The sequence below is a fragment of the Mus caroli genome, chromosome 1 (genome assembly GCF_900094665.2).
Source record: "Mus caroli chromosome 1, CAROLI_EIJ_v1.1, whole genome shotgun sequence".
Lineage (NCBI taxonomy): Eukaryota > Metazoa > Chordata > Mammalia > Rodentia > Muridae > Mus > Mus caroli.
Window position 1 is genome coordinate 145,857,820 of NC_034570.1, and position 20,179 is coordinate 145,877,998.

The window sequence follows — 20,179 nt, forward strand, 5'->3', positions numbered from 1 at the left end:
ACAGAGGGAAAACAGTATACATGATAGGCAGTTATGGCGGTGAGATTCTATGAGTCTAGTCTCTAATACTTCTTGGAGCCACAATCTCATAGCAAACTCCCTGATCATCATGCTGTTAACATCGTTCTGCCCTCTCTTCTGCAATGCTCTCTGAGAATTAGATGTGGGGGTGTTTATAGATGTACCTATCAAGGCTAGGCTTCATAATTCTATACTTTGATTGGCTGTGGTTTTCTGTAATGGTCTCCATCCATTGCAAAGAAGACTTTTCTTGATGAGGGATGAAGACTTTGCAGACATCCCTTCTTCTGTGTTTACCTCCCTTGCCTTCCTTCCTATCATATTACTTGTATCCTGAAATTTCCCTTTATCCTCTTTGGTGATTTGAACGAAAATGGCCTTTGTAGCTCATAAGGAGTTGCACTATTTGAAAGAATTAGGGCATGTAGCCTTATTGGAGTAGAGGTGGCCTTGTGAAGGGGGTGTGTCACTGTGGGTGGGCTTTGAGGTTTCAGATGCTCAAGCCAGTCCCAGTGCCACTCTCTTTTCCCGCTGCCTGCTGCCACAGATGTAGACCTCTCAGCTACCTCTCCAGCACCACGTTTGCCGACATGCTGCCATGCTTCCTGCCATGAGGATAACAGACTAAACTTCTGAAGCTGAAAGCCAGCCCCAATTAGATATTTTTCTTTATAAGAGTGGTCATGGTCATTGTGTCTCTTCACTGCAATAAAACCCTAACTAAGACACCCTCTTCCCACCTTATTCTGTATTTACCTCTCACCTCCTCCTTAAGGAACTTATTTTACTTGTTCTAATTCTGTTTTGTAGGTTTCTTTTCAAATTTCTATTTCTCAGCATTGATAATACATATTTAATGATGTAACTTTACTGCTTCTTAAGGTTCAATCAGGATGGAGATTTGTTTTCTTTACACAATTTAAAAATTGTATTTATTGTGATTGTGTTTGTGAGCATGTGAGCGCGGGTGCCCGTGCCTTGTGTACCTGTAGAGGTCAGAGGGCAACTTTGTGTGGTCGGTTTTCTTTCCACCTTTATGTGAGTTCTTTGAATCAAATTGGTTCTTAACTTGCTTGTTTGGATAATATTATTGTGCACTGTGTAAAAGCATCACGGCTCAACAAAAAACTGATGGCTTCTAGCGAAGGAGGACAGGATAGGCAGGATTTCTGGCAGAGATAGGAATTCTAGGAGTTAGGTATGGGAGAATTCCCCAGCAAGACATGGAGGAAGAAGCAGGCCGAGACTGGAGGAGAGGTAACTAATGAGCCATGTTGCAGAACTTAGACTAGAATAAACAGGTTAATAAGTTATAAGACCTGGATGGCAACAAGCCTAAGCAAAGACCTTAAGCATTCATACTAAGTATAAGTCACCGTGTCATTGAGCTGATTGTTCCAAAGAAAGTCCCATATACTTGCTTTATAATAAAAAAAAAATTTTTTTAAACTTGTGTTTTCAGTGGTTTTGGTACACATGTGACCACCTGACCTTTTTAGTAATTTTTGTCATGACATACTTTGAAACGTTTCTAATGGCCATCAAGTGAACATTCCATAAATTATTTATCACTTTTTAGTGTTTAGCATATAAGCTGACTAACATTGTCTGTGTTCTTTTTTTTTTGTTTGGTTTTGGTTTTTGGAGTCAGGGTTTCTCTGTGTAGCCCTGGCTGTCCTGGAACTCACTCAGTAGACCAGGCTGGCCTCGAACTCAGAAATCCACCTGCCTCTGCCTCCCGAGTGCTGGGATTAAAGGTGTGCGCCACCACGCCCAGCATCTGTGTTCATTTTAAGGCAGTATGTAGAAGGCAAAACAGACATAATGATGACAGCCAAAGAGTGGAAAGAAAGCACAACCAGTGTGTTCATGCGTGTGCACATTCCTGTTGTTGGGTGGAAATGTGAAAAATTACAGCCAGATCAATTGAGTTTAAGATGAGCGAATATTTTCTGGAATGACCCAGAGGGCCTCACAGTTATTAGGTTGGAAGAGTTGGCTCAGAGGTTAAGTATGTTACCTGCTCTTCCAGAGGACCCAGGTTCAGTTCCCAACACCCACACTGCAGCTCACAACCTTCTGTAACTCCAATTCCAAGGCATCTAACTCCCTTGCCTGACCTCCAAGGGCCCCTGTATGTCCTGTATGCCCGTGGTGCCTATTAACTCATTCAGGCAAACACACGTGCACATAAAACAAACACACAAAAAAATCTTTTTTAAGTTTACAATAATGATCATATCCTTTTCTTCTTTAGCTTCTTTCACGAAAGAATTAGCATGGACTCAACAAAACAAACAATCTAGTTAAAAACAGACCAAGGATCTGAACAAGCCAAAGAAGATTATACAAATGACCTCGAAACACGTGAAAAGATTTTCAATGACATTAATCACTAGGGAAATGAAAATCACAACTGAAAGATATCACCTGACACCTATTGGGTTATCTGCTATTTAAACAGACCAGAAAATAACAAGTGTTGGCAAGGAACCCTTGTGAACTACTAGTGCGAAATAGTAAAGCCACTATGAAAAATAGTCCCTACAAATGCATTTTTTAAAAAAAGAAAGAAAGAATTACCATATAATACAGCAATTCAACTTTTAGTATTCATTCAAATTAGTCAAAGTCAGGGTCTTGAATAACTATTTATACATTTCTCCTGAAAGCATCATTATTCACAAACACCAAAAGGTGGAAGCAATCCGACGGTCCCAGGATGGGTGTAGCAGCCGAGCATTAGTCAGCTTTGAAAGTGAAATTCTGCAAAGCGCTATGACACACATGAACCTTGAAGTCACAGAAAGACAGGTTCTGTCTGAGTCCACTCATCTGAGGTACCTAGGACCACCACATTCAGGGACACAGGAGAAGGAGGGTTGATGTCAGAGACTGGAGGAAGGGGACAGTGTTGAGTTGTTTCATGGGCAGAAGATGAAAATATTTCTGGAGTAGGGTTGTACACTTTAACATGCCTGAGAGAAGAAGCTAGGGTGTTACCTCAGTGGGTAAAGTAGTTACCACACAGCACGAGGACTACCACATTTGAATTCTAGAACACATGGATGTGTTAGCATGGGCTTATGATCCCAGAGCTGAGGAGGCAGAAGTGGGAAAATCCCCGGAGCCTGAAGACCAGCTAGCCTAATCTACTTGGCAAGGTCTGAGCTGATGAGAGATCCTGTTTCAGAAAACAAGGTTGACAATATCTGAGGAATGACAACAGGTTGTCTATTGGTCTCTGTGTGCACTTGCACGCACTGTCTATCTGCCTCTGTGTGCACTTGCACACACTGTCTATCTACCTCTGTGTGCACTTGCACACACTGTCTATCTGCCTGTGTGCACTTGCACACACTGTCTATTGGTCTCTAGGCCTCTATGTGCACTTGCACACACAAACACACATGGATCATCAAACACACAAAAAACATGCACACACATGTTTAAGATGATAGATTTTATAAGTATTTTACCACAATAAAAAAAAAGCATACTAAAAGTGAGTTTGGATGGTCTATGGTGTTTCATACTTTGTAAAACGTGTTCGTGTATGTGTCCATTAGATTCTTTACAACAACTTGCAAGGGAGCAGGCTGTGTGTTATAACTTCCCTTTGGGAGTAGAAGAGATTCCTTGTAGGAGTAGGGATTTTGTAAACTGGCTCAACAGGAATGGGGATGTTTTAAAGTGACATCTGTGCCCCTCCCTTTAGCTCTCAGACTATGGAAACAATGGTCCCCAAGAAATAGGAATTTCCCCTGGAATCTCACGCTGGGAGAAGAAGACTGAAGCCTGGTGCCAGGCAGCGGACAAACTTTCTTTCGTTTTGGTTTTGGCTTTAAGAAATGGGTTTCTCTGTATAGCCCTGGCTGTTCTGGAACTCTCTGTAGACCAGGCTAGCCTCAAACTCAGAGATCTGACTGCTTCTGCCTCCCAAATGCTGGGATTAAAGGTGCCTCCTCCCAAGACGTTTTGTTTTGTTTTGTTTTGTTTTGTTTTGTTTTGTTTTGTTTTGTTTTTCAGAGGAAAACCTTTGTTTCCAGGAAAGAGATCTCACATGGTCTGACAACTTATCAGAGTTGGTGATGGGCTGGACTGGACTACGCTTTGAGGTGACTGCTTAGCTCTGCACACCTCTGGCCCTGTATTTAAACCTTGATGCAGGCATCCGTGGTTATGAGCTTTGATGTGATCTCCTCTGGTCTTCATCCCCACCAGCTCTGGGGCTCTGACACCTGTGACCTACTTTTTGCATCCTCATATCTTCATCTCTGCACACCTGTCTTACAGGACCCACGTGAGCTCTCTCTACCATCCACTCTGCTAACTTTGGAGACCCAGTCAGGGACTAGAGTTTCCTCAGGAAGCTTGCTCAGGGACTTCATAGAAAATGGAGTTGGCACATTAGCCTCCCTCAGAAACCTGAACAGAATTTTAGTGACATGGTTGGGTAAATTCTGACAAATACATGCACCCTTGGACCCCACACTCTATCAAAACACAGAGTATTTCTAGCAACCCAGAAAGTTTGGCACTCGACCCCAAAGCAACTACTCTTTGGATTTTTTACTCTATAAGAAATCTTGGTTGTTTTCAAGGGGGTCAGCAAGAGTGGGAGTGTGGGAGGCACTGGTTACTTACTGGGCATTGTTCCTGAGCTATTGTTTCTCACCTAAGACCATGGCCCTGCTGAATGGGGGTGGGGGTGGGGCACAAAAACACAGAAAACAAAGAAATAACTTCCTCTGTTTCTCACATTTAGCTAAAACTTCCCTTTCCTTGGGTAGTGGGGGCCAAGTTCTAGTTTGAAAGAGGATGAAAGAAGGTGACATATTAAAGAAAGGATACCCGGTTCCTGCATGCTCCCTGGATCTGCCACAATTGCCACTGTTGTCTCTTTTCAGATCCTAATTGTTAGGCTTCCTTAGGCATGTATGCTCTAGCCTCTGTTCCTAGCTCTTACATCTTTGTGACTCAGTTAATAAATCCATTAAGCTGGAAAATGAGGGTCCATGCTAGCCCTTGAGATGGTCATGACTTTACATAGTATCCAGACCCTCAGGAGTTTACAGTTTAGTGGGAAAGACCAAAATACAAGAAGCTAAGAAATACATACCCTAGATCAGGTCATCTCTGGACCTCTGGAGTCTCTTTCCTTTAAAAAAAAAAATAATAATTTTTGTTAGCATATATTAGACATACTTTGTTTGATTGTGGCATCTTCATATATGCATATAATGTGCTTTGATCATATTCTTCTCTCTCCCACTAGCCTCTTTTGTCCCCTACTTCCATTGACTGCCTCATTTTCCCAAAGAGTAGGAATTTCTTCCTTGGGACACAACCAACTCACTGACAGCTCCAAATGCTGCAAGACTTCTCCCTAGCCCTCTTCTTCCTCTTTTTTACCAACTTCTCCTCATCAGGAACCAACAATGTCTACCTCTGTGGTCTCCAGAGCTTTTATCAAATGCATCCTCCCTCCATGCCTTCATTTCAACAAGCCTGGCTCCTTGTCTTTTCATCCATCTTCTGTACTGTGACTTTCTAGCCACTGCGACATCTGTCTCAAAGCCTGTGTCTTAGTTGCTTTTCTATTGCCGTGAAGAGACACCATGATCAAGGCAACCTATAAAAGGATGCATTTAATTTGGGGCCCACAGTTCCAGAGGATAGTCCATGATCATGGTGGGGAGCATGACAGCAGGCATCTTAACATGGTGCTGGAGCAGTAACTGAGAAATTACATGTTGACACAACAACCATGAAGGGGTGAGGGAAAGGGAGGGAGGGAGGGAGAGAGAGAGAGAGAGAGAGAGAGAGAGAGAGAGAGAGAGAGCACATTAATTGGGAATGGCTTGGACTTTTGAAACTTTAAAGTCCACATGCCTCCTCCAACAAGGCCATACCTCTTAATCCTTCCCAAAGAGTTGCATCAACTGGAGAACAGGCATTCCAACATATGCTCATACCTGGGCCATCTTATTCAGTCTGGCCCAGCTATTTCTCTGAGTTTCTAGGCTTATAGGACAGAACTCAGAGTATTCAACATTCCCAATCGCGTAGCCTTGCCCACCTGCAGCCTTAGCCTGCTAAGGCAGGCTTGAGAGACAAGGAAAGTGAATGGAGCATTCAAAGAAGACTCTCCTTGCTCTGGCCTCTAATTTACCTTTCCTGCTGACAGAATCAAGGAATTGTAATACAAACGATAAAGAGAAATTGCCTACAGAGATAATGTGTTTTCTTAAAAAACATCTCAAGGTTGATCTTAAAAACAGTAAATGAACTAGTCTATTAATTTTAATCTTGTTAATTTAAATTTTACACTTGTGTGTGTGCGCGCGCGCGCGTGCATGCACACATGCATGAATGTAGTGAAGGCCAGAAAAGGGAGTTAGATTCTTTGGAGCTGGATTTAACTGGTGGTTGTGAGCTGTCCAACATAGGTACTGAAATCTGAACTCCTATCCTTAGTACCAGCAGTGAATGCTCTTAACCACTGAGCCATCTCTCTAGATCCTTCATCTCTAATCTAAATAATGTATGTCATAAAAGCACATTATAACTTCATTTACTACAAAAAAAAGTCCTTTTAAAAGGCTAACAAATTCATGCACCTACTTAACTTTTAAATCTTAATTTAGATTTTGCATAATCTTTAAACCTTGTACTTTACATCCTTAGAGAAGTTCAAACTTCTAAAAGCTGCAAAATCATTCACATAGACATCTAAGTGACTCTCCGTGGAAGAGCCCACACTCATGTCTTGAGGTTGTGCCTGCCCCTTTCCTATACAACTCGCTCTCTACATACTTAGTAAATGTGCTAACTTGACTTCACCATAGTTTATCCTGAAAATTTGTGGTATAGGCAAGATTGTGGCCATGCACCAGTGGAGGTCTGTAACACCCAAAGGAATGACTGGTAGCCACAGTGTTGGGCTGTATCTCCCTGCTGCTACTGACCCCTCTACCCCAGCTCTCTTTTCTGGCCTGAGAGGCTGCCCTACTTGTCTACATCACTGACCCCTCCTGCCTTTAGTCACTGTTTAGGAGCCTCCCATCCCAGCCCCAACACACCCACAAAATACGCTGGTATCTCAGCTCTGTTATCTAGGCTGTGCATTTCTCCAGTTACCTGTGCCCTCTCATTATCTGGAATTGAATACTCTTCTCCACAGGCCTGGGAGCTCCTTGGGGACAAGAGTATTCATCTCTGAGTCCTTAGTGCCCTGAGCAGAGGAAAGAAGCTCAGGTGTGCTGGATTTTGTCCATACTTTGTACACTGTAGGAGAAAGATGTTACTATGGTATCCATCCAGAGACAGGACAGTCAACAATTAAGAACCTGGCTTGACACGGCTTCTGGGACTAGCAGAGCTGAGGTTTGACCTTCAAGGATCAGGCTCATCTGCCCTGCCACTTACAGGCCATTGTCAATGAACATTTTATCTTTGCATTTCAGTAGGTAGGTAGCCAAAGCCTGCAACTCTCCCGGCAGCTCCCCTTCCTGACACCTGCCACCCATCACTCCTTCAGGAGTTCAGAGAAGCCTGGCGTCTTTGACTTCTGCTTCTCACTTCTCTTCTCCTCCCTTCTTCTATCATGTCCTCTTGCTGTCCTCTAAACAACAGCTTCCTCCAGGGGTCCCTGACGGCATTGGGGCCTCAGAGTTCACATAACATTCCCCCTACTCCACCCACACACACCCAGGCTGTCCTAGAACTAGCTCATTAGACCATACTGGCCTCAGACTCATAGAGATCCATCTGCCTCTGCCCCTTGAGTGTGGGTCTTAATGGTGTGTGCCACCACCACCTTACATCTTAAAGATGAGGAATTGAATGGGTGACTGCAGGTTCAAAGGGAATTTGTTTGATGCAAGCTCCAAGGAGACTAGAGAATTTGACTAAGTCATTTAACCTCCCAGAGTCCAAGCTCATTCATAAAATGAAGATGATAAATAATAGGAATTACCTCACTGTGACAGTGAGATAACTTAGAATCCTGCCCAATGCTCAGTCACTGCTCAGTGATGATCAATAATCAAAGGTCACAGTCCTCATCCAAGAAGTTATGCACAGTGTGTCTAATTGTGCCACATAAAATGCTCTGGATGTTTTGCAATCATAGTTGAAAGGAAGTGATTCCGTCTGGCTCCTTCTTTGCTTTCAGAATGAAGTACAAATGTCCGGGATCTGTGGATCTGTGTGTCTGGGGTTGTGTGACCCTGTACAGGAAAGAATGAAGTCTCTAACATATTAGAAACAGTAAGATCGTCCTCCGAAAGAGTATTGATTGAGGATGTTTATACAGCCTTTACACACTGCATGACCTAAGACCTAACCATAATCAGATCATTTGAGAATCCTTTAGTGCAAGACGATGATTAGATGGGCATGTAAATCACAGGGCGTTAAAAGCAAGTATTAAATGTAGGGAAAAGGGAAAAGGTCTATGCAAATCAGACAGAGCAACAGCTTTCTTAAAATCCTCATTGCCTTCTCCAGGCAGCAGAAGACCGCCCCCACTATCCAGAGCCCCGCCCCTCAGGCCTAGTGACGCAAGCTAGGCTCCGCCCCTCTCCGGCGCAGTGCCTGGGCGATCTGGGTCACGTGAGTCTGAGTGCGGAAGTGAGGCTGCGGTACGCGTCCATGATTGGTAGTGGCGAAGGTCCTGGGGGCGGGGCCAGACGCCGGAGGTGCCGGGGGAGGAGGCTGCCGTGGGGGCCGGCTTGGAGTGGGATTCGACCCGCGGCGCTGACCGACTGCTGGACCGACGGTCGACGGGCACCCGGGTCTGCGCGCACAGCTGCTCCGGGTCGTCCCGGCCGAGGCGCTGGCCACGGTAGACCTCAGGGAGGGCTCGGGCTGCCGGGCCGGGCGCCATGTCCATGGAGGACCCCTTCTTTGTAGTGAAGGGGTGAGTGTGGGCCGAGGACTCCCGCCTCAGAGAGAGGGGAGGGAAATCGAGGCAGGGCGGCACAGCCTCTGTGCTGGGACACCGCGCGTCGTTCGGGGCCAGGCCCCTGGGGTCCCACTATCGGCCCGCACCGCCACTTCCTCGGGGTCGCGCGCCGCAGGTGGGGAGCGACGCGCCGGAGCCGGCCGACAGCATCTGGGCAGGAAAAGGGAAATGGCCCTCTTGGAGTGGGCGTGCGCGGGGGCGAGCTCCATTGTGGAGTCGTGGAGCTAGCTCGGGACGGCCACCCCGCGGCTTGCCCGGTAGTGTCCAGCGGGTGCGGGAGCCCGGTGCGGGAGGACGCGCGCTTTCCCGGGGGAGGAGAAGTCCTCCAGGCCGGGTGCTGATGTTGGAAGGAAAACAATATGCAATCAGCCAAACTAAACTTTCCGAGGGTTTCTTGTGAGCCACCGGGATTTTCCCACCGTGTCGAAGGAAATGAGTGTTTCTATTGAACTCCTTGATTTCGACCTGGGTGTTTGACAGGTTTCCCTCACTTCACGTTCTGCCTTTTTAGAAGCCTACTGCCCTCTTTTTGCGACAGAACTGTCCTGATTCCATCTTTGTTTATCTGTTGGGAGATGAAAACATCAATTGCACTTTGTTGTATCAACTTTGTAGCCATTACACAAATGCAAGAAAGCGCAATTATGATGTCGCAACTTATTTCTAATAATGTGTCAGTTTTATGCTTTGAATGTCAGAGAAATGTCAAAAATCTGAGAACTGCGAAGTTAAGACAGAGTAAGTTCTACTGACTGCGAAGTGTTCTTTGCTTTTAACTAGTTGCTACTTGCATCTTATTTGTATAGTGGTAAAAGCTGACCAGTTGTGTGGGTGTTTGTTTTTGTATTTAAGAGTCCTGGGAAACTTAAAATGAGATACTTTATTATCCTTGGTGTGTACAGTCAATGCACAGTCAAATATATTATGACTGCTTTTTTTTTTTTTTTTTGAGACAGGGTTTCTCTGTGTAACTCCCTTGAACTCACTGAGATTTGCCTGCCTCTGTCTGCTTCCTGAGTGCTGGGATTAAAGACCAGCTTGGTTAAGATGTGTCTACGTTTCCTTAAAAGGGTTTTTCTTTTGCCTTGCTTTAATTTAGACGGGGAATAGGAAGGTATATATTTAACAGTAAAATCTGCCTACCTGGAAATTGTGTTCTTTATTATGGAATTGATTTAGGTTTTAGTTGTTTGTGTTTTTAAATTTAGAGTTAGAGTTGTATACTTTTCCCTTGAATGGAAGAGTTTTCTTGGGTTTTTGTCTTATTTTGTGGAGTGGTAAGTGAATGTTGTGGCATACATGTGGAAATCAGAGGACAACTTGCAGGAACTTCTCATCTTTCACTGCGTGGGTCTCAGGGATCTAACTCAAGTCTCAGGCTTGGCCGCAGGCACCTTTGTCTGCTGAGCCATCTCACCAGCTCCAGAACTGAAGTTTTTAACATTCAGGTTGCAAAGGTTATCTCTGGCAGTGAGTAGATAGCAGAGATAACCAGCGGATTTCTCTGTTCGCCTTTGAGGGAAACATTGGAAAGTTCTTTATTGCTCAGCCATTTTGGTATTTACCCCTGCAAGTCTACTAGCACTTGCTTGCTGACTAGGTATTACTACTCTATTAGAACACTGTCCTTTGTCAGTGTTGCAGTAGAAAAGACAAGCCAGCCACATCAGTGTCTCCAGATGTGTGATAGCATATCCATGAACATCATTTTATTAACAGTATTGAGGGCCACTGAGATATCTTGGTAGATAAGGGCTCATGCAGCCAAGCCTGATGACCTGAATTTGATCCCCAGAACCCACATGCAGGAATTTACACACACACACACACACACACACACACACACACTCCAAAGTTTCAAAAACAAGATTATTGAAAGTGCATCAAAGTGTAGAAAAAGTAAAGATCTCTCAAATATGACTCTGAAACAATGTGCTTCTAGTGTAATCAGTGGAATAAATCACATCAGAATTAAGTAGACATAATAGGTGATCAGTAAGTGTAGCAGTGCATCCTACAGATGATGAGCATCTCAGGTGTTCAGAGAAAAGGCAGTGCCTTAGGAATTGTTATGGTGGGAAAAGCTATTGGAACGGGGATGTTTTGAAGGTAGCAGAATTCAGACAATTTAGACCTCTCTCTCCTGTCTAGGGATTTAGAAAAGAGACTTGCTTCCTGCTTCCATTTTATTTCTTCTATCTTTTTTTTTGGTTTGTTTTTGTTTTTCGAGACAGGGTTTCTCTGTGTAGCCCTGGCTGTCCTGGAACTCACTCTGTAGACCAGGCTGTCCTCGAACTCAGAAATCTGCCTGCCTCTACCTCCCGAGTGCTGGGATTAAAGGTGTGCACCACCACTGCCTAGCTCTTCTGTCTTTTGATGTGTTTGCTTAAAACTACCCAGTGGAAGCGGGAGGTGGTGACACAGGTCTTTAATCCCATCACTCCAGAGGCAGAGGTAGGCAGATCTCTTGAATTTGAAGCCAACCTGGTCTACAAAATGCTCCAGGACAGCCAGAACTACATGGAGAAACCTTGTCTCAAAACAAACCAACTAACCAAACATGCAAAAACCAAAACCAAAAAACCAACCAACCAACCAAACAAACAAAAAAACCAAACCAACCAACCAATTTCTGTTGAGCAGAGAAATATAAAGCAAGTTCCACTTTCTTCTCTTTTTGTTCTTACTTTTTGTATTTTGGTGGCCAAGTCTCTTGTATTCCAATCCAGCCTTGATCTTCTGAGCGTGCCTCTGCCCTTTGATTGCTAGAATTATGAGCATGCATCGTTTTACATTTTCTACTACTTACATTAAAAAAGAAGTAAAAATAATTTAACATCTGTTAGTAGATTTGAAAATATTACTACTGCTGTGGTTTTGCTGTTCATTTGTCTGTTTTGTTTTTGAGCTAGGTTCTTGTTGTGTAGAACTTGCTGGCTTGGTATTTGCAGTGTAGTGCAGGGTAGCCTTAAACTTGGTATTCATTCCTCAGCCTCCTGAGTGTTGACATTATAGGCATGCACTTGGCTTCAACATGCAATTAAACATTATTTGTATAAAGTTTTCAAAATTTGTTATTTTAAACTTCTATCTCATTTCAATTTGGATGTTAAAACTTTGAATATATTGTCCTATATTTAGAATTCATTAAACTTACAGTCCAAAAGATATATTGAGAATCTGGGGTGATAGGGTACATTTGTAATACCAGCACCCGGGAGTCAGAGGCAGAAGGAACAGATGTTCAGAAGCTAGCTAGCCTCATAATGAATTTGAGGTTAGCCTGAGTGAGCTACATGAGATCCTACCTCAAAGAAGAAGAGGAGGAAGAAGAAGAAGAAGAAGAGGAGGAGGGAGAGGAGGAGGAGGAGGAGGAGGAGGAGGAGGAGAAGAAGAAGAAGAAGAAGAAGAAGAAGAAGAAGAAGAAGAAGAAGAAGAAGAAGAAGAAGAAATAATTCACATGCCCTACTTGCTCCAAACATGAATACCACTTTTTTTGGCAAACAAATTGCATATTAGTTTTTAAATTAATTAAATACTAGTTACTCAGTGACAATGCTTTCAAAGTCCTTAGTTGTACCTGAATAGTTACATGTAAATTTAGTATTGACAGCACAGTATGGCCCTTCAAGGTCTAAACAGGTGTAGCCGACTTAGTGTCAGTTAATGGCTCCCTGCTGCAGAATCACAATGCAAAACCAAAACACTCCTTGATGATGTTACTGCCAACCTGAATTCAGCTGAATTTAGAAAAAAATCTGGGGCTGGTGAGATGGCTCAGTGGGTAAGAGCACCCGACTGCTCTTCCGAAGGTCCAGAGTTCAAATCCCAGCAACCACATGGTGGCTCACAACCATCCGTAACGAGATCTGGCGCCCTCTTCTGGAGTGTCTGAAGACAGCTACAGTGTACTTACATAATATAATAAATAATTAAATCTTTAAAAAAAAAAGAAAAAGAAAAAAATCTGTTTTTAATTACCAACAGTTTTATACATTTTTGACCCTAACTCACTGTCATAACATTCGTTACTTCTACATACTATGACCAAATTACTAGAGAGAATAAAGAGGAAAGACTGATCTCTCCCTTAGGGTTTCAGAAGGGTTCAATCCATGCTTGGGCAGAACATGGTGTCAGTGGGAGAGTGTGGAAGAGGGGAGGTGCTCATTCATGGCAGGCAATAGCAGAGAGAGTGAGACAGGAAGGGCCAGGGCCAGGATACCCCCAGGGACAGACAGATGGGCAGACAGACACACAGACATACATACAGACAGGTAGGCAGGCAGGCACGCGAGCACACGCGCGCGCACACACACACACACACACACACACACACAGCGACTTCTTCCACAGCACCAGCAGCTGCCCCCTTCACACCCAAGGCACAGCATGCTGCTCCCACAATGCCCCGGGCTAGTCCTCACAGCACTGACCCTGCAGGCCAGGTCAGCTCAGGAGTGAGTCTGACTTGACCTGACTGTCAATACACCTGACTCAAGACACTTGTTTTCTTGGCATGGCTCTTGTTCCTGTGACCTGTGCTTTCTAGTGTACACTGACTTTCTCTCTCCCACTTGATCCCGTATTCATTCCTCAGAGTCCTCTTACAACTTTTGGGTACTCACCAGCATTCAGGGGTTCAGAGCACCTCTTTAAAGTTGCTCAGTCTCCAACTGTCTTTCCAACCCCAGCCCCTTATCCAGGGCTACCCCCTTATCCAGGGTTACCCCCTGCCTCGTTAGCCATCTCCAGAACACCACCTGGTGGAGCACCGCACTCACTGTGCTCCCTTTTGGTTCAGTGCTCCAGCGTTCAGTCCAGTCTGTGCCTGCTACACTAGGCTCTTACTTCTGCCTGTTCACACGTTGAGCTTCCATGAGCCACTGTGAGCACTCCACTGCCTCAGGAAGGCTTCCCTGGTGCCTCTCATTCTATATTGTGCTGCTTCCTCGTCCCATCTTATTAACTGTGACCTTTTTTTCTGCATTTACGGTCTAGTATCTTAAATGCACAGCATAAATTCTAGCACACAGTCTTTATTGGTGGTGGTGGTAGACTGCTTCATAGAAGGTGACACCATCAGCACAGGCCCCTGGCGAGGTGAGGGGGTGCTGTGTGTTTAAAAATTAAGGATGTATGCAGACAAATGGAGTAGAAAGTTTGTTGCGACAGAACAGCTAGTATTTAAAAGCTACATCTCCTAAGCCAGGAACACTTTATATGAATTGTCACCTTGAAAAGACAGACCAGATAATGGGAAATTTTGTTTCATTTCAAAGAGAAGGAGCTGAGGGGTTGCACAGCCAACAGCTGCAGGCTCCACATTTAAACAACCTAATTTCACTGAGTCCAGGTAGAACATAGTCAAATCATGTTGACCCAAGGAATACCCCATCTTGATGACTTTAGAGACTTTGGAAACAGGGAAGGAAGGGAAATTAGGGATTTAGGAATAGTGGTTTGGTAACGGTGCTGGCTGTGTCTGTGTGAAGGAAATTAAAAAGAAGGCCTTTGTGAAATACTGTTTTAAGTGTGCAAAGATCAGCAGACGGTCCTGCAAAGGTGGTCTGCTCTGCCTCCCATCTGGTAATGACTGTCTTTAACATTGCAGGAGAGGACTAATCTAGTTCCTGCTAGCTGATCTGCTCTAGGGTGCAGATGACTGTTTTCAGCCTTGGGTAGTCTGTCCTGTACAGGAGGCCTATTGTCCCTTGTAGACCCAGAAGAACCGTTAGTGGTTTTGGTTTTGGTTTTGTCTTCAGCAAAAGCAGTTTCTAAGTAACTTACATCTGTAGTTTTTCACTCTGAAGCCTACTTACCCCAGGCCTGTTGCTGCTTTAGGTTGTTTTCATGGACTGTGTTCCTGTAGCATAATAGCTGATTCAGCGCACATGCACAACAAAGCTTTTCATGAGTTTGCCAGACTGTCCCTAGGATGTGCCTGGGTACTTTAAGAAGCCTGTTTTATTAATCCTTTGCTGATGCATAGATTCAATACTAATTTGTTGGATGTGAAAATGCAGGATAGGAGCTCACTCAGGATTTGATGAGTTAATTCAGTCAGTTTTTGGTTCTTTAGCCCTCCCTCCCCCGTGTTACACAAGCTTTCAGAATTAGCTTCTTTGAATTTGCAGTCTCTACTGAAACAAGACATCAAGAAAACCATAAAATTTAGCGTATTGGGATGTGTCACTACAGTTACATGTTGCTTGGTGTTTGGGCTACAATCTAAGAGCTGCCTTCTTAGAACATTGTTGTCAACTGTGAGATGTCACAGGTGTACTTAGGTCAACTAAGAAGACTATACCACTAAGGCCATAATCCTATGGGTTTTTTGTACTTAATTTTCTAAATTAAATCTGTATTTACTTTGTACACATGGTGGGGCACAGCACACTGAATGTTTGGAAGACAGATTGTGGGAGTTCTCTTCTTCCACCATATTCACAGGAAGGCAGCGTCATCACTGACTGAGCCATCCATCTTTCGGACCTTTGCTTGGTTGTTTGCGTGGTTGGTTTTGAGATAGAGTTTCACCATATTACTCAAGATGGCCTGGAATCCAATATGCAGCCCAGGCTGACCTCAGAAACATGGCAGTCCTCTGACCTCTGCCTCCCAAGGGCTGGGATCACATGCACACACGAACCGTATCTTGCTTAGGAGGTGTTTTTGTTTTTTGGTTTTTTTTTGCTATTGTTTGTTTTTGCTATTCTCCCTCATTGAGTCAAGGAAACTTGAGGGGAGAGACTAAGACTAACTTATTTTATTTTATGTATATAAGTGTTGTGCTCCCATGAATGTTTGGTTCCCATGGAAGTCAGAAGAGAGCAATCAGATCCTTTATAACTAGACTAATGTACAGTTGTGAGTCACCATGTAGATACTGGGGATCGAACCCAGTTTCTCTGCGAGAACAAGTGCTCTTAACTTCTGAGCCATCTCTCCAGCCACCAGTAGGTGGTTTTGTGGTTTTTGTTTTTGTTTGTTGTTGTTTTTTAAGAGAAGTTACCGTTCACTAATTTAAAATCATTTTTTAAAAATTTATTTATTTGTTTAGTGTTCCATCTGCACATATGACTACACACCAGAAGAGGGCACCAGGCCTCATTATAGATGGTTTCATAACCATCATGTAGTTGCCGGGAATTGAACTCGGGACCTTTCGAAGAACAGCCAGTGCCCTAACCTCTGAGCCATCTTTCCAACCTCCAAAATCACGTTTTCAAGGCCTTAAACACAGACATTATAGATCTATAAGGAAAGTAGATTTGTCTGGAAGCTTTCAGAGCTGAGATTAAATAGGTCTTGGTGGTAGAATACTTTTCATCTTCAAGGTCAAATAAACTTGAGGCAAGCAGCCAAAATGTCTGAGCTCTGGATCTCTTTAGCTGTTGGGTGGGTGAAGGCTGAGTTATCCTGGAACTTCCTTGAGATCTAAAATCTCAGTGGTTGACTTAGTGGAGGCTGTGCAGGTTAAGAAGTGAAGGAGGAGGCAGTGACTCACACCTAGGTTAAGTCTTCAAGCTTGGAAAGTGGTGGTACTGTTGGCTTCGGTAGGAGTTAGAGGAGGAGGCAGGCTTTCTTTTTAGTCTGCCTTTGCTTGCTTGTTTGAATGCCTGCTTTTCTTGTAAGAGATGCTACAATCTTTGGTTTTAGCAATAGTAATGTCCCGGAGGCGGTCAATGAGGAAGGGGTAACCCCGGATAAGGGGTAGCCCTGGATAAGGGGCTGGGGTTGGAAAGACAGTTGGAGACTGAGCAACTTTAAAGAGGTGCTCTGAACCCCTGAATGCTGGTGAGTACCCAAAAGTTGTAAGACGACTCTGAGGAATGAATACGGGATCAAGTGGGAGGGAGAAAGTCAGTGTACACTAGAAAGCACAGGTCACAGGAACAAGAGCCATGCCAAGAAAACAAGTGTCTTGAGTCAGGTGTATTGACAGTCAGGTCAAGTCAGACTCACTCCTGAGCTGACCTGGCCTGCAGGGTCAGTGCTGTGAGGACTAGCACGGGGCATTGTGGGAGCAGCGTGCTGTGCCTTGGGTGTGAAGGGGGCAGCTGCTGGTGCTGTGGAAGAAGTCGCTGTGTGTGTGTGTGTGTGTGTGTGTGTGTGTGTGCGTGTGCTCGCGTGCCTGCCTGCCTACCTGTCTGTATGTATGTCTGTGTGTCTGTCTGCCCATCTGTCTGTCCCTGGGGGTATCCTGGCCCTGGCCCTTCCTGTCTCACTCTCTCTGCTATTGCCTGCCATGAATGAGCACCTCCCCTCTTCCACACTCTCCCACTGACACCATGTTCTGCCCAAGCATGGATTGAACCCTTCTGAAACCCTAAGGGAGAAATCAGTCTTTCCTTTCTTTTCTTTTCTTTTTTTTTGGGGGGGGGTGTTGAGACAGGGTTTCTCTGTGTAGCCCTGGCTGTCCTGGAACTCACTTCGTAGACCAGGCTGGCCTTGAACTCAGAAATCCACCTGCCTCTGCCTCCCGAGTGCTGGGATTAAAGGCATGCGTCACCACGCCCAGCCGAGTCTTTCCTTTCTTGTTCTCTCTAATTTGGTCATAGTAATGCACAAGTAATGAATGTATGACAGTGACTTAGGCAGATAGATAGATACACACACACACACACACACACACACACACACACTGTTGGTAGTTAAGAAGAGCCCTTTTCTCCCCTGAATTTGGTTGATAGTAGAGCTAAGTGAAGAGTGTTTTGATTTTCCCTTAAATGCAAAAGGTGTGTGTGGCAAGAGCTTTTCTCCCCCGAAGTTGGCAGTGGAGTGGAGTGTAGGGTGCAGGCAGGAGCCAGCTTGAGGAGCGTGGGAGGTGGCTGAGGAAAGTGGTTGCTGAGGCTTGTATAGCTTGCAGCCTGGGTCTTTGAGGTTGCAGCTCTGATTCAGAAACTTATCTGACTTTATGTATGTTATGTATGTTGTATGTTTTCAAACCAGAAGCTTCTCCGTAAGGAGACTTACAGGATGGGTGCTGCCCTAGACACAGGCTGCCCCAGTGTAGGCGCTGTTTCATTTGCTTTTTTTTTTTTAATTGGGTATTTATTTCATTTACATTTCCAATGCTCTCCCAAAAGTTCCCCACACGCTCCCCTACCCACTCCCCCACCCACCCACTCCCACTTCTTGGCCCTGTCGTTCCCCTGTACTGAGGCATATAAAGTTTGCACGACCAATGGGCCTCTCTTTCCACTGATGGCCGACTAGGCCATTTTCTGATTCATATGCAGCTAGAGACACGAGCTCCAGGGGGGTACTGGTTAGTTCATATTGTTGTTCCACCTATAGGATTGCAGATCCCTTTAGCTCCTTGGGTACTTTCTCTAGCTCCAATAGCTGACTGTGAGCCTCCACTTCTGTGTTTGCTAGGCCTCAGCAGAGCCTCACAAGAGACAGCTATATCTGGGTCCGTTCAGCAAAATCTTGCTAGTGTATGCAATGGTGTCAGCGTTTGGAAGCTGATTATGGGATGGATCCCCAGATATGGAAGTCTCTAGATGGTCCATCCTTTTGTCTCAGCTCCAAACTTTGTCTCTGTAACTCCTTCCATGGGTGTTTTGTTCCCAATTCTAAGAAGGGGCAAAGTGTCCACACTTTGGTCTTCATTCTTCTTGAGTTTCATGTGTTTAGCAAATTGTATCTTATATCTTGGTGTTGGGGAAGTAGGCACTCATTTCTGTCAGTCAGAAGTGTGTGTTCCTTTGTGTCACACCTGTGTAGACTTGTGTCACTGTCTTGATGAGCAGAATGAATTGGTGACCTTTGACCCCTAAGGTCCCTCAACTATCACAGTTCTCTCCTGCGTCATCTTCTCTTAGGACACTCACTTAGGATGCATCATCTGACTGGGTAGGAAGTCAGCCACACTGAATTCACTTCCCCAGAGGGATGGGGATATATCCCAGAGAGCCCTGGAGAAGTGACTGGAGAGCCCGTGTTCTTAACGTTCTTCAGCTCAGACCTGGAACAGTGTGGACCTGGGACAGGTCATCCCTGTTGTGTCTGATCACTCATCCACAGAGTCTGTGAGCACTGCAAACACTGTTTTACAACAAGTTGGGGAGTAGTTGTTGCACAAGCACAGGAACAGATGCCAACTCAGTTTGTCTGCATCGTCAGAGAAGAAAGGCAGAACCCAAAGGGAAGTTGGAACTGCAGTCCCACAGCTTGTTAACACAGGCACATAGCAGCTACTAAGAAACAAAGTCTTCTCTGTTGATCTAATGCAGTAACAAGGCTGGATACTTACAAAGAGAAGAGATTTACTCAGCTCATGGAGAGTCCAAGACTGGGTCCTATAGAGAAAGGCCCTGAGCTGTATCACACCTTGATGCAGTCACTTATGAGAGGGACATTTGCCATGGAGGCAGTAAGCCAGAAGGCAAGGAAGAGGGGTCAAGCTTTGTCTTTTGTAGTAGCTTCTCTTTTCAGGAACTACCTGAAAACTACCACAAGAACTGCCAAAGATCTACTCACCTTCTGCTAGGACCTGCCTCTTAAAGCTTTCAAAACTGCTATGCTGAGGCCAAACCACCAGCATGCATGAACCCTTAAGACACACTTAAACCCTATCCAAAGTTGACACTCGCTGTTAGCTGAGATAGTCCTCATTTACTTCTATATTTGGCAAACTCATTTTTTTTTTTTTTCTTTTGAGGCAGGATCTCAATAGATCAGGCTGGCCTCAAACGCACACATCTACTAGCCTCTGTCTTCTCCGGGCTGGGATTAAAAGCATGTACCACCATTGCAGGCATATATTTGGCAAAGTTAATTAAATATAAGTTAAAAAAAACTTTGTGATGTTTTATGGAGGGGTAACATTAGGAAATGTAGCCCTCCCAACCTAGATTGTTTGGGATGGTGAGTCTTTTACTACGCCATGACAGATTGGAAAGTCGCGTGGAGGAGGCTTTACAGTCAATACCAATGAATTAGTGTTGAGCCAGCTTCCAAAGCTTAGTCTTGTTGCTATCGACTGTTGTCTAAAGACAGTAAAAGAGTCTTGTTTGGAAAGCTTAGCTGGCTTTTCCTGTTTTCTGAGAAGGTACATTCATTTCTTTTTTTTTTTTTTTTTTTCCACGGGGGGTTTTTTTTTCATCAATCATACAAATAATTTTCTATAATATCCCAGGGCAAACCGGTGAAATTTGGCAGTCCGATTAGTGGAGG

General features: G+C 44.5%; 1 protein-coding gene across 1 annotated transcript in view; it reads left to right on the forward strand.

Moving 5' to 3' along the window:
- Positions 1–8,722: 8,722 nt before the first annotated feature.
- Positions 8,723–20,179, forward strand: part of Stx6 (syntaxin 6) — a 48,222-nt gene continuing 36,765 nt past the window's right edge. Inside the window, exon 1 of the mRNA XM_021156063.2 lies at positions 8,723–8,947. Coding sequence (XP_021011722.1) covers positions 8,913–8,947 — 35 coding nt within the window. The 5' untranslated portion in view covers positions 8,723–8,912. The remainder of the gene's footprint in view (positions 8,948–20,179) is intronic.